Consider the following 14551-nt stretch of genomic DNA (forward strand, 5'->3'; position numbering starts at 1 on the left):
AGAAGCTGTGTCCTCTGGTCTTAGACTTCCACACCACAGGAAGCATCCTCTCCTCATCCACGCTAATGAGTCCTTTCAACATTCAATAGGTTTTAATGAGATCCCCCTTCATTCTTCTGAATTCCAGTGAGTAAAGGCCCAGGGCCATAAAACGCTCCTCATATGACAAGCCTTTCAATCCAAGAATCATTCTCCTGAACCTCCTTTGAACCCTCTCCAACGTCAGCACATCCTTTCCTAGATAAGAGACCCAAAACTGTTCATATCACTCCAAGTGAGGCTTCACCAGAACCTTATAAATCCCCAGCATTACATCCTTGCTTTTACACTCTGGAAATGAATGCTAACACGGCCTTTGCCTTCCTCACCACCGACTCAACCTGCAAATTAACCTTTAGGGAATCCTGCACGAGGACTCCCAAGTGCCTTTGAATCTCAGATTTTTTAATTTTCTCTCCATTTGGAAAATAGTCTACGCTTTTCTCTCCCACACACCACTGTTCCACCAACAATACTGGAAGAACACAAGTATAATAGAGACAGAAGTAAAGAATAATGGTAGAACTGAGCAAGATAAAACTGAGGGAATTCAGTGGTTCCAGCAGCATCTGTGGGGGTAAGGAGATGGTGCAAGTTTTGAGCTGGGAAGCAGCATGAGGTCCTGAGACTCAAGAGATCTTGCAGATGCCGGAAATTTTGAGCAACACACACAAAATGACCACAGGACATAGGAGCATAAGTAAGCCAGTCGGCCCTTTGAACCTGCTCTGCCATGGCTAATTTATTTTCCTTCTCAGCCCCATTCTCATCATAACCTATGACATCAATACTAATCAAGAACCTATCAACTAACTGCTTTAAATATACCCAATGGTTTCAACCCCACTGTAGTCTTTGGCAAAAAAAACTCACAGATTCACCATCTCTTGCCTAAAGAAATTCCTCTACGGGCATAAGCCTACCCACCATCAAGGCGAGACATGCAGAAAGGTGCCAGAAAAAGGCCAGTAACATCATTAAGGATTCCATCCAACCTCTTCATGGGCTGTTTGTCCCACTACCATCAGGGAGGAAACTACATGGCACCACCAGACCCAAACAGTTACTTTCCCAAGGCTGAGCACCACCTCCTCGCACTAAATCACCCCTCCACACCCCCGACCACCACTACTTTATCATTTCCTGTCAAGGGTCACCTTATGCATAGACTCTCTTGCGCCTATCATCACTTTAAGGACTTAAAACTCAATGCACAAGCTATTTTATGTATTTATATTTATGTTGTTTAAAAAAAATTAAGTTCATTATCTTATTGTGTTTTACTTTTGTGCTGTGCTGGATCAGAGTAACAATTATATTGTACTCCTTTAGTCATGTCCTGGGAGTGACATTAGTCAGTCTTTACTCTTGAGTTTTGAGAAGATCTGAAAGCAATGCCCGCCTGACTAGCTGTCCACAGAGAGATGGTTGCAATCTAACATCGTGCAGTAGAAGGTTGATGTCTTCTCTCTGCTGACATCAGGAAGGAGGTACAGGAGCCTTAGGTCCCACACCTCCAGGTTCAGAAACAGTTATTACCCTTCAACCAACAGGTTCCTGAACCACACGGATAATTTCACTCACCTCAACTCTGAACTAATTCCACAACCTACAGATTCACTCTCAAGGACTTCGCAACTCACTTTCTCAGTATTATCTATCTATCCACCTATCCTAAAGCATCTATTTATTGTTTGCACAGTTTGTCTTCTTTTGGACATTGGCTCTTTGTCAGTCTTGGCGAGTAGTTTTTCATTGATTCTATTGTACTTCTCTGTTCTACTGTGAATGCCTGCAAGACAATAAATCTCAAGGTGGTATATGGTGGCATATATGTGCTTTGACTATAAATTCACATCGAACTTTTAAAGGGGATGGAGTTATTAGCAGACTGTTGTGGGGGTTAGTGCAAGGGTTGGGTTGTGGGCAATTAAACACTCCTGTCGCAACTAGATAACTTGACACAGCAAGAAGGAAATTGTTGTAATTAACTCATTTTACCTTGTAATAATGTATAATTGCAAATGCATGCTGTATTAATTATAACAAAATTATCATTCTGAATAATCCAGAGTTTTCTGATTTAGTGGCCAATGACACGCTCTCTCTCATTAAAGATTAAAGCTTGTTATTAAATAATTCACGGCTGGTATTGGCTCAGTTCTTGAGCACACCGGCATTTCTGATGGGTTATGTTAAGTTTCTGCATGTGATGAAGTATAGGTCTATTGTCAAACATCGTTGTGATTTGCTCAAATCCATTGCCTGATAAGATACTACTGAACCCCAGCACACTGTGCACCTCCACTCCCCGACAACAGCCGAACTGCTTTATACCCAAGACATGCCCTCTTCTCAATACCTTCAGGGAGGAGGTACAGAAGCCTTCATACACACACTCAATGTTTTAGAAACCGTTTCTTCTCCTCTGCCATCAGAGTCCTGAACAGACAATGGACCCAAAACACCACCTCACTAATTCTGCTCTCATTCGCACTAGCTTATTTATTATATATTCGATATTGTAATTTATATTTGATGTATTGTACTGTTTTCCTGCCGCAAAACAACACATTTCATGACATACTATATGTTAGTGAATATTACTGATTCTGAATTCTGGATTCTGAATTATATTTAGCAGGTGCTATGGTAACGGAGTGGGTCACCACTGCAGAACTGGGTTAATATGTCTTGGATCGATGACCTCCTTCGAACTAAGACCTGGCTGCCTGCTCCTAATGCAATTAACCCTCTGTCTCCCTTCTTCTGCTTCGGAATACCCTTCTCAAAACCCTGCACTTCCTTCGGCTCTCTTGCTGAATACTTATTTTACACAGAATGCTGACAAGGTGAATACACTCAAGTCTTTTTCTCAGTGTTATGGAATTAAGAACCAGAGGGCACAGGCTTAAGGTGATGGGGAGTGGAGAAGAATTAATAGCAACTTGAAGAAGCAACTTTTTAAAAAAGAAAACACAAAGGGTACTGTGTTTGTGGAACAAACTGTCAGAGGAAGTGGTCCAGATTCAGATTTATTTACACATGCACATTGAAACATACAGTGAAATACAGAACTTGCATTAACAACCAACACATCCAAGGGTGTGCTGGGGGCAGCCCGCAAGTGTCAGACTCGCCACAAGTTCTAGCGCCAGTTGAAGGAAGAACAATAATAACTTTAAAAAAAAAGACAGCTGGTCAGGCACATGGATGAAAGAAGAATGACGGACTATGGGGGAAGGAAAGGTTAGTTCTTGGAGTAGGCGAAAAGGCTAGCACGACATTGTGGTCTGAAGGGACTGTACTGTGTGTGATGCTCTGTGTTCTATGTTGCTTGAACTGGAAAAAATTATAAAGTTATGGGGAAAATGGGACTAGCTTGGATGGACATATTGGTTAGCATGGACCAGTCTCTGTGCTATGTGATGCCACAATCAGGAGCCACTTTATTAGGTTCCTCCTCTACCTAATAAAGGGGCCACTGAGTGCACGATCATGATCTTCTGCTGCTGTAGCCCATCCAGTTCAGGGTTCAATGTGTTGTGTATTCAGAGATGCTCTTCTGCACACCACTGTTGTAATGCATGGTTATTAGAATTACTGTTGCTTTCTTGTCAGCTTCAACCAGTCTGGCCATTCTCCTCTGACCTCTCTTATTTGCAAGGCATTTTCACCCACAGAGATGCTGCTCACTGGATGGTTTTTGTTTCACACACCATTCTCTGTAAACTCTGGAGACTTTTCAACATTAAAATCCCAGGAGATCAGCGGTTTTTAAGATACTCAAACCACCCCGTCTGGCACCAACAATCATTCCACAGTCAAAGTCACTTAGATCACATTTCTCCCCTATTCTGAAGTTTGGCCTGAACAACTGAACCTTTTGACTATGCTTGCATGCTCTTATGCATTGAATTGCTACCACATGACTGGCCAATTAGATATTTGCATGAACAAGGTGTATGGGTATACCTAATAAAGTGGCCGCTTGTGTATAATTCCCTGATGGAAATCTGAGGCAAAAACAGTATGCCTGAAAGATCCAGCAGGTCAGATCAAGGTCATAGACCTGAAATATTGACCGTTTCTCCACAGATGATGCCTGACCTGCGGAGATTTTCTAGTAAATGTTGTGCAAAGCCTGCAGGTGATACAAGCTAAAAAAAATAACCTTTCAACTAAAAATATAAAGGTCTTTTTTAAACTTCTTCTGTCTCTCTACAGACCAATAACCACATCAGGGCCAGTTCTTCAGAAGACACGGAGAAACAAGTAGATGTGAATGGACTTCCCAACTCTCGGCCTACCCTAAGAGCCATAAAGGGTTGCTACGCAAGCCAATTAATCCCCACTGCTGTGCTTTCCTATCACACCCCTCTCTTTTTCCTCAATTATTCCAAAATGCAGAACACCTGCCAATCAAATCTCTCCTCCAAAAGGTTTCTCTTTGGAGAATTCCACCCGATTGAGTAATGTCCAATTGCTCTCAGCCAAGTATTCCAGCTGCTTGCCTCTGTCTGGAGCCTTTGCACTCAGCACTGCCACTTCTGAATCTTCACTCATTATTTGCTGGTAGTCATGTTCAGAGAATTAAATTCCCTCAATCCACTGTCACTGTTTGCTCAGAGACTGCAGTGTGATTAAGACATCTCATTAGTTTAATCTAAAATGTAGAGGTTGTTCAGTCATTTTGTTTAGAGTCAGTCCCTGAATGACTGATGAAACATAACGAACAGTGATTGCTAATTGGTTATTTAAAAAAAAATCTTTACTTGAATTAACTCTGACCACAGAACAAGTCAAAGCAGCAAACCAGCTTTGAGTTTATTTAAACTACGTATGAATGAATGGAACCAGCAATGAGTTAACCAGGCCAACAAACTATTGATTGATTATTAGCAATGAGCTAATCAAATTCTATCATTTAATGAAACTAGAAACTAGGCATCAAATACATAACAGGTTAATGGCCTATCAGGTGGTTAACACCAGTAAAACAATCCCAATGAAGAAACAACAGAGACCCATTTATGCCATGGACCCCTACCATTAACCAAGGGGTCCGTGAACCCCAGGTTGAGAATCCTTTCATTAGACCACAAGACATAGGAGCAGAATTAAGCCATTTGGCCCATCGAGTCAGCTCCGCTATTCCATCATGGCTGATTTAGTATTGCTCTCAAACCCGTTCTCTGCCTTCTCCCTGTAACCTTTGTCGCACTTACTAATCAAGAAGCCATCAACCTCCGCCCAATGACTTGGCCTCCACAGCTGTCCGTTGCAACGAATTCCACAGATTCACCATCCTGTAAATTCATTTAGATTAGGGTTTCCCAACCCTTTTTTTAATGCCATGGACCCCAGGTTGGGAACCCCTGATTTAGATCTCACAGAGATATAACGATGTCCAACCCTCAATGTCCTCTTGTTGCTCTCACAGTACACAACTGAGCAACAGCAGGGAATGACAATCAATCTTCCTTTTGCTCAGTGTAATTCGGGCAGACAGGCGTGACTAAGATCTCAAATGACCCTCACGGTGGACCAGAGAGTTCCACAACAGGATGAGGTGTACAGAAAGACAGGTGAGAGATACACACCCAGTTTATTGGATACCTCCTATAGTAATAAAGTGGCCACTGAGTAAATGTTCATGGTCTTCTGCTGCTGTAGCCCATCCACTACAAGGTTCGATGTGTTTTGTATTCAGAGATGCTCTTCTGCACACCACTGTTGTAACACGTGGGTATTTGAGTTACTGTTGCTTTCCTGTCAGCTTGAATCAGTCTGGACATTCTCCTCTGACCTCTCTCATTATCAAGGCATTTTTGCCCACAGAAAATTCTGGTCGCTGGATAGTTTTTGTATTTTTTTTTGCACCTTGCTCTGTAAACTTGTATTCCCAACCTTTTTTATGCCATAGATCCCTACCGTTAATTGAGGAGACCATGGGCCACAGGTTGGGAACAAAAGCTTTAGGAGCTGTTGAGCATGAAAATCCCAGGAGATCAGCAGTTTCTGAGATACTCAAGCCACCCTGTCTGGCACCAACAATCATTCCACAGTCAAAGCCACTTAGATCACATTTCTTCCCCATTCTGAAGCTTGATCTGAACAACAACTGAACTTTTTGACCATGTCTGCATGCTTTTATGCATTAAGCTGCTGCCACATGATTGGCTGATTAGATATTTGCATTAACGAGCAGGTGTACAGGTGTGCCTGATAAAGTGGACACTGAGCGTAGAGGGGTAGCGTGACCAGGTCAACCTGGCACTGAAGAGTGGCACAAATCAGGAAGTGGGTTACAACACAGGAAGCCCATTTGCAAACGTGTGCTCTCTGCCGTTGCACTAGGGTCAAGACATCCAGGAATGGTGCTGGAAAACGTTAAGAGACCAAATGTAAGGATAATACAATTAATAATTTGAAACTGTCTTCTCCAGGGATCTAATAATGGGCTCTGTTAACTGGGAAGATCTTGGTGCCCTACTCTAAGTTTTTCAGAAATTCCTCCTGATCTTTCATTGATGTCCCCTGTTTACAAGATCAAGACCCAACTAAAGTGATTCAAACTATTTTCAGATTCAAGGGTGAACCTTACAACATTGCTTACAAATGTAATAAGCATGAAGTCTGGGAGGCTGACAAAAAACAGCATGCCAATAGGAAGGGTCAGGGTATGGGAGTGGTTACAAGGAGCCTAGAGTAGAAGAACAGGGAAGGATTACTTCCATGTATAAGGCCCCGAGACAACATTTACCCTGCAAGCTCATAGTTAATACAGAAGGATCGAACGATTATACAGGGAAATATCTTGGGCATGACACTGAATAGGGGAAACAGCCTCAAGATTCGGGGGAATAGATTTATGACAGGGATGAGGAGAAACTGCTTTTCCCAGAGACTAGTGAACCTGTGGAATTCTCTGCCCAGAGAACAGCTGAGGCTGCCTCAGTAATTACATTTAAGACACCATTAGATAGATTTCTGCATAGCTAATGAATTAAAGGCTATTGGGAAAATAACCCCCCCCACTCCCCCTTGATGGCCCTGAGCCTGGCCACAAAAAGAGCAGGGTTAGGCATGGAGTAAATCCATCCCATAAGAGCCCAGAGCTACAGAAATGCCAACAGAAGCTCCAAAGGTCTCATCCCTGGGGGAGGACAGCTACGTCAAAAAAAAGGGCTATGCTTGGGGCCAATTTGAAAGACTGGCCCAGGACAGAGGACTCTGTCAAGCTGCTGTCGGCACCCTATACCCCAGAAGGTGTGATGGACTAAGTAAATAATTACTGTAAGTAAGGAAAAGGCAGGTAGGTGGCGACGAGTCCATGGCCAGATCAGCCACCATCTTATTGAATGACAGAGCAGGCTCGACAGGCCAAACGCCTACTCCTGCTGAGTTCTCACATTCTTATGAATAGGGGGTCAGATCTGAAGGGTTCAATGCCTTCTCCTATGTATGATGCTCTTGCATAGCTCACTTCTGATCTTGTTAATTCACCAGTGCCTTGATAATACTGACCCCTATTTTTTGATCTTGTACTGTCGGGGCATTAAGCTAGAACTCCACACTTGGTTTAATATCTGCCCCTCTGTTTTGGAGAGAGTGTCACCACCGAGTGTCAAATCTCCAAGCAGCCCACCCCACCACTGGGTACGTGGTGCCTTCTGTTCTCATGGAATGTCACCTTACTACGAACAGACAGATGTGCACAGATGCCAAGCTGTTGAGAGCCAACACTCTGTCTACTCTCTCTGACAGTCTCCTAACTAATCAATACATTTATTGAAAGAATACTTCAAGTGTGCTCACAATACCCCAAATATAAGACCAATGCTCTACAAAGCCTCAGCATTACATCCTGGTTTTTATATTCAAGTCCTCTGACATCACATTTGCCTTCCTTACTACCGGCTCAACGTGCAAATAAAGCTTTAGGGAATCGTGCACTAAGAATTCCAAGTCCCTCTGCACCTCCCAAGAAGGTTCACGGACAATCCTAGATTACATTAAATCCTGCAAGAGTCTTGTGGGACTGAATAGTTCACTGCATTCTTGTATCTTTAGTATGGCTTCAGTCTCTGGTTTTTTAAATTTTGGTTTCATTTATTCCTCAGAAGACAGTAATATTATAGGAAAGGCCAGCATTTACTGTTCATCTCCTGTGAAGTCTGATTCTGCACAGTCAAATTCAGCCACAGATCTGTAGGCAGTCCAGGTAAGGACAACTGATTTCCTAAAGGACATTAATGAACTAGTTGGGTTTTTAATAACAATCCAATAGTTCTATGAGTGACTTGTATTTAATTAGTTTATTTTAAATTCCCTGGTTGCCACAGTAGGATTCGAACTTCTGTCTCCAGATCAATGGACCAGAACTCTGGCTGCTGGTCCAATAACTTAACCACTACACCACCGCTGCCCACTTACTGTCTGTATGGTTTCCTTTTTATTAGACAGGGTTGATGAGAGTATTGGTTCCAGGAAACTGCTTTCTTTCAAACATTTTAGTCCTTTAATCATGGTGTTCAAAAGGACCGCTCCCTATTTTACAAGGGTGCATGAAGACCTCCCAGCTTGTTGCAGCCTGGAGGTTGGCTTCAGGATAAGAAGTCTACCAGGTATAAACCAGGGCAACCAGTTAGTGACAGGGAAACAACAGTGAATTTGTTCTCCCATAATCAATTTTGTTCAGGGTTGGCAAAGTAAACACAAGTCTTCAGTCTTATTGAGAATCAGAGAGAAAACTAAGGAACAACTTAGCACCGAATGTGGCTATTGACTCAATGGGTCAATGATGGTATTTATGATCTGCCTTTCTTTCACCACTCTTCATCTTACACCCCCACCACCACCACCAATTGCCTTTGTCCAATGGGTAGTTAATGCATCCAGAGTTAACTACCCATTCATTTAATCAATAACAGTGAATGTTATTGGTTAAGGGAGCATTGCCTTTCTCCAATGGGTAGCAAACGTGTACAGAGTTAACCACCTATTCACTTAATCAATAACAGTGAATGTTATTGGTTAAGGGAGCATTGCCTTTCTCCAATGGATAGTGAACGTGTACAGAGTTAACCACCTATTCACTTAATCAATAACAGTGAATGTTATTGGTTAAGGGAGCATTGCCTTTCTCCAATGGATAGTGAACGTGTACAGAGTTAACCACCTATTCACTTAATTAATAACAGTGAATGTTATTGGTTAAGGGAACATTGCCTTTCTCCAATGGGTAGTGAACGTGTACAGAGTTAACCACCTATTCACTTAATCAATAACAGTGCAGGCACTGGATAAGGGGAATGAAACTGAGTATTCTGCAGTACCCATCAATGAGATGGCAATTAGCATGACCCTGCTGAAGGTAGAACACAGTGGTTGTTGAGCAATCACAATTCACTGGCTGACATGCAAGTGTGCTCTCCTGGCCAAGAACAAGAGGGCTGGTGGCACAAGACAACCAGGAGTCTGTGAAAGGATGTGAAGGAAGAGGGATTGGATTGTCTCAACGTACACACCCCCACCTTCACACTTGCTACTCCCAGCCTAGCAATCGCCCACAGCTGCAGAGGCCTTCATGGTCGAAGAGACCAGGTGTCAATGCCATGGCTACCTCATGAGCTGGAGCAATCCCCAAGAGGCAACTGGGCTCAGGTGGCAGATCCTGATGCCCAGTCTTCAGCCATCCTGAATGGCCTTGGCAGCTGACTGTTATCAAGGACTGCCTCGACTGTTTTCAAATGTCCATGAAATTCAAAAGCATTTAAAAACAGCCAAGACAGGTTTAAATATGCCAAAATATAAAAAAAAGTTATGAATGTTGAAATTATGCATGAGGACATTGAACAGGTAAAAATTTTTTTAAAGATATAAATATTGCTTAAAATGAAGGACAAACTCACGAAGCATTTCTTCTTTCCCCATCCAGGTTGATAATCCCTTTCAACACAATTGATTAGTCAACCACAGGGTGAGGAGCCAGATGCAAAGTGCATCCTGACTCCCCACGGCCACTCTCAGCTCAGTGCTAAGTTCAGGTGGTTGACTGCACCAGATTCTGACCCCAGTCCAATATACTTGTACCTAAGCCCTTTCTTTAAGACATGGCATGATGGGCTAATGGTGATATAATTCAAACAGCAGCAAAATACAAATTGTGAACTTTAAATATACAAGTATCTCAAATTCATAAATCTATGCCATCTAGTAGTGTACAACACTTGTGATATATTATTCCCCAGTGACACTGCCATTCTACCATGGCCCAATTTACGGTTGTATGACCACTACAAAGATTGAGTTGAACAACACAATCTCACTTTCTGGTTTTTAAACTTGGCATTACTGAGTAATTACAACAAATTTATCTCCCTACTACAGAATACTTCCCCCTTAAGAGAATATCTCCTTATTGAGGAATATTTCAAGAGAGCGTTGTCCTGAGTCCCGCAACACCTGTTGACACCAGAACTTGTCAAGATCATATGTGAAGGCTGAAGAAGACCTTGCTGTTGACTTCCCCACTCCCAGGTCAGTGTAAGGGTGTGGGAAGAGTGTAGCAAGGATACTACCCCACTTCTACTGACTGCAGATATGATTGGGACAGGACCAGGAACCAGCGTTGGCCTGTCTACTCAGTGATCACTGGGATTAGCTGAAGCCATGCCAAGTGTGTATCATTGATCACATCAGCTTTGCCTGTCCCGTGTTGAGAGGGTGGAGTCTCCGGGGGGAGAAGGGGAGGGGATGGGTTATGGGGTCAGGCTCCATACTTGGGAACGAGTCAAAGGGGGATTTAGTCCAACACATGAATGGTCTGGGTACCGAGAAGATCTGGCACTGTGATGGTTATAGGAGCTGCCAACTACGTCTCACATAAGCATGCATCTCAGCTCCAGAGGCAGAAAAGAAACATACAAAACTAGAGGCAAATGCAGGCAGAGAGGACAGAGGAAGATGTTTCATGAAACTGGAGACAAGGAGCTGAAGAACAAAAAGAAATTGAAATAAAAAAGGGTGCAAGAACTGAACGAAAAATAGACATTTCTCTCAAGTAGGTATGAATGTTTCTCATTTCTTTGTTTGTGCAGTGTGTTGTTTTTCTCTCATGTAAAGAACAAGCGACATGCAGCTAACGTTGGAAGTTGGACATGTGACAGGATTAAGAGGCAAGGACAAACCTTCCCGCTGAGCACGCTCAGTAGAGTGTTTGAGATGGAGGTGCGCAGGTCCGAGTGAAAGAGAGGTGGGAAACACTGCCTCAGAAACACTCTCTCACAGCGGCCCAACCAATCGAGGGAATAAAAAAAAACAACAAAAAGACATAACTACTCACACACCTACCGACAGAGTCATGTATTTACGTTGATTATGTTCCAGTTGGCAGATCTGAGGGAACAGCCCAGGGGTCCTGAGAGGGCATGTCCTACAGAAAATAAGCCAATACTCCAGACCCATGATGGGATGGGATTTTTTTTTTCCAGTGTGTTTGTTTGTGGAGATGAATTGATCTCCCTCCCCTCCCTCTCTCCCCATCATCACTTTATTCCCACCCTCACTTCTTCTCCCATCAGCCTTCCATGAGCAAACTTAAAAGTTCAAGCTCTGAGGATGAGGTGATGAAGATGATGCCTCAACTCTTCAGCTTCTTCCATTAAAGCTCACACTAAGGTGTGGGCGAGTCAAGGTTCATTTCCGGGGCTGGGTGATAGCATGGCGGTGGGCTTAACTGCATTACGGTGCCAACGATCACTGATCGGGGTTCGATTCCCGTCGCTGTCTGTAAGTGACTGTGCGGGTTTCCTCCGTGTTCTCCCAGGACCGTGTGGGTTTCATCCGGGTGCTTCAGTTTCCTCCCACATTCCAGAGACGTACGGGTGTGACAGAGTTAGTGAACTGAGGGCATGTTATGTTGGCGGCTCTTGCGGGCTGCCCCAGCACAACCCTCACTGATTTGATTTGATGCAAACAATGCATTTCACTGTATGTTTTGATGTACATGTGACAAAATAAAGTTCACCTTTATCCTTACAGGAAAGCATCAATTCTTCCCTTTCATACCCGTGAATGCTCAGTACCTTCCCACCGCTGGGAATCCAAAAGGCCGGGAATTTCATTGTCCTGCAGACATCCCGCTACGGTAAGAGGTGCTAGGCCAAACAGTGAGAAGCATCGTGTGTCTCTCTGTCTCTTGAGTCAGCCAGAGCGAGGTGTGAAAGGAGCAAGAATTTTATCCTTCCGAGATACTTCTCAATTCCACCAACTGGGAAATTATTGCACCAAGAATTGAACAGCTAGTTGGAATCATTTCCATCGAGCAAGTTCAACATATTTTGCAGGGGGCTAGGATTAAGGCAGAGTCCGCTGCCTCCGATGGGAGAGGAGCTGATGTAACTTCCGTAGACAAGGAGAGGAAGCAGGATAGTGGAATTACTGCTGCATTGTTCCAGCAGAGCAGATACAATGGGCTGAAAGGCCTCCAGTGAGTCACTACCTAACAGGAGAGCTGGTCGGGTAAAGTGGAGTCGTAAAGCAAGATTGTACAGTGCCTTTAAAAAGTATTCACCCCCCTCCCTGGAAGTTTTCATGTTTTATTGTTTTAAAACATTAAATCTCAGTGGATTTAATTTGGCTTTTTCGACACTGATCAACAGAAAAGACTGCTTCGTGTCAAAGTGGAAACAAATTTCTACAAATTGGTCTAAATTTATTACAATCATTAAAACATAAAATAATTGACTGTATAATTACTCTCCCCCTTCAAGTCAGTATTGAGTAGACGCACCTTTGGCAGCAATTACAGCTTTGAGTCTGTGTGGATAGGTCTCTATCAGCTTTGCACATCTGGACACTGCAAGTTTTCCCCATTCTTCTTTACAAAACTGCTCAAGCTTTGTCAGATTGCACGGGGATCGTGAGTGAACAACTCTTTTCAAGTCCAGACACAAATTCTCAATTAGATTGAGGTCTGGACTCTGACTTGGTCACTCCAGGACATTAACTTCACTGTTTTTAAGCCACTCCTTTGTAGCCTTGGCTTTACGGTCGCTGGAAAGACATTCTTTTCCCAAGTCAGTTCTCTTGCAGACTGCATGAAATTTTACTCCAGGATTTCCCTATATTCATTTTACCCTCTACTTTCACAAGCCTTCCAGGGCCTGCTGCAGTGAAGCATCCCCACAGCATGATGCAGCCACCACCGTGCTTCACGGTAGGGATGGTGTGTTTTTGATGATGTGCGGTGTTTGGCTTATGCCATATGCCATTTAGTCTAATGGGCAAAAAGCTCAACTTTGGTTTCATCAGACCATAGAACTTCCTTCCAGCTGACTTCAGAGTCTCCCACATACCTTCTGGCGAACTATAGCTGATATTTCTTTTGAGTTTTATTTTCAAACACTGGCTTTGTCTTTGCCACTCTCCTATAAAGCTGTGACTGGTGAAGCACCCGGGCAACAGTTGTATGTGCAGTCTGTCCCAACTCAATCACTGAAGCTTACAACTCCTCCACAGATATCTCTTGGTGGCCTCCCTCACTAGTCCCTTTCTTGCACTGTCACTCAGTTTTTGAGGACAGCCTGCTCTAGGCAGATTTACAGCTGTACCATATTCTTTCCATTTCTTGATGACTGACTTAACTGTACTCCAAGGGATATTCAAAAACTTGGCAATTTTCTTGTATCCATCTCCTGACTTGTGCTTCTCAATAACCTTTTTTGCGAAGATGCTTGGAATGTTCTTTTGTCTTCATGGTGTAGTTTTTGCCAGGATATTGACTCACCAGCAGTTGGACCTTCCAGATACAGGTGTATTTTTACTACAGACCTTGACTGCATACAGGCGATCTCCATTTAACTAATTATGTGACTTCTAAAACCAATTGGCTGCACTAGTGATTTGCTGTGTCATTAAAAAGGGGGTGAATACTTATGCAATCAATTATTTTGTGTTTTATATTTGTAATTAATTTAGATCACTTTGCAGAGATGTTTTCGCTTTGACACGGTGATCACTGTCAAAAAAACGCCAAATTAAATCCACTGTGAGTCAATGTTGTAAAACAATAAAACATGAAAACTTTCAAGGGGGGGAGGGTGAATACTTTTCATAGCCACTATGTAATGACAAAGAGAGGATCAAGTTTCTCCTCCTTCATCCAGTTCCCATCTGCCTCTAGAAAGTGCCAGAGTGGAAGCCCAGTTTGACTCTGTCCAGGCTGGGACATTCTCACCTCTGGAACAAACAGGAAGAGAAGATTGTTCTGCAGCTTAGAGAAAAAGTACTCTGACCAGCCACCTCCCTACCCCACCCATCATCAGCTGTTCTCGGTGCCCTGTAGCTAGGAAGTGGGAGATAGTCCGGATCCTAAAGGGGCAGAAGGGTGATGACTTTTTTTTTTAACATGCAATAAGTTAAGGTCTTCTCACAAGGGCCAGCTTCCCAAATGACAGTGAGGTATCACCATACTCTTCCCAATTCTGGCACGCCGTCATGTTGT

General features: G+C 43.2%; 1 protein-coding gene across 24 annotated transcripts in view; it reads right to left on the reverse strand.

The window, feature by feature from the left end:
* msi2b (musashi RNA-binding protein 2b) overlaps positions 1 to 14551 on the reverse strand; it is a 621405-nt gene that overhangs the window by 73019 nt on the left and 533835 nt on the right. For 10 of the 24 annotated variants that reach the window (XM_073053228.1, XM_073053231.1, XM_073053230.1 and 7 more), the window contains one exon: positions 11235 to 11327. The exons of the other annotated variants lie outside the window; for them this stretch is intronic. In XM_073053228.1, the coding sequence (XP_072909329.1) occupies positions 11235 to 11327 (93 nt within the window). The remainder of the gene's footprint in view (positions 1 to 11234; positions 11328 to 14551) is intronic. 24 annotated transcript variants of the gene reach the window in all.

Source organism: Hemitrygon akajei, chromosome 8 (assembly GCF_048418815.1).
Source record: "Hemitrygon akajei chromosome 8, sHemAka1.3, whole genome shotgun sequence".
Classification (NCBI taxonomy): Eukaryota; Metazoa; Chordata; class Chondrichthyes; order Myliobatiformes; family Dasyatidae; genus Hemitrygon; species Hemitrygon akajei.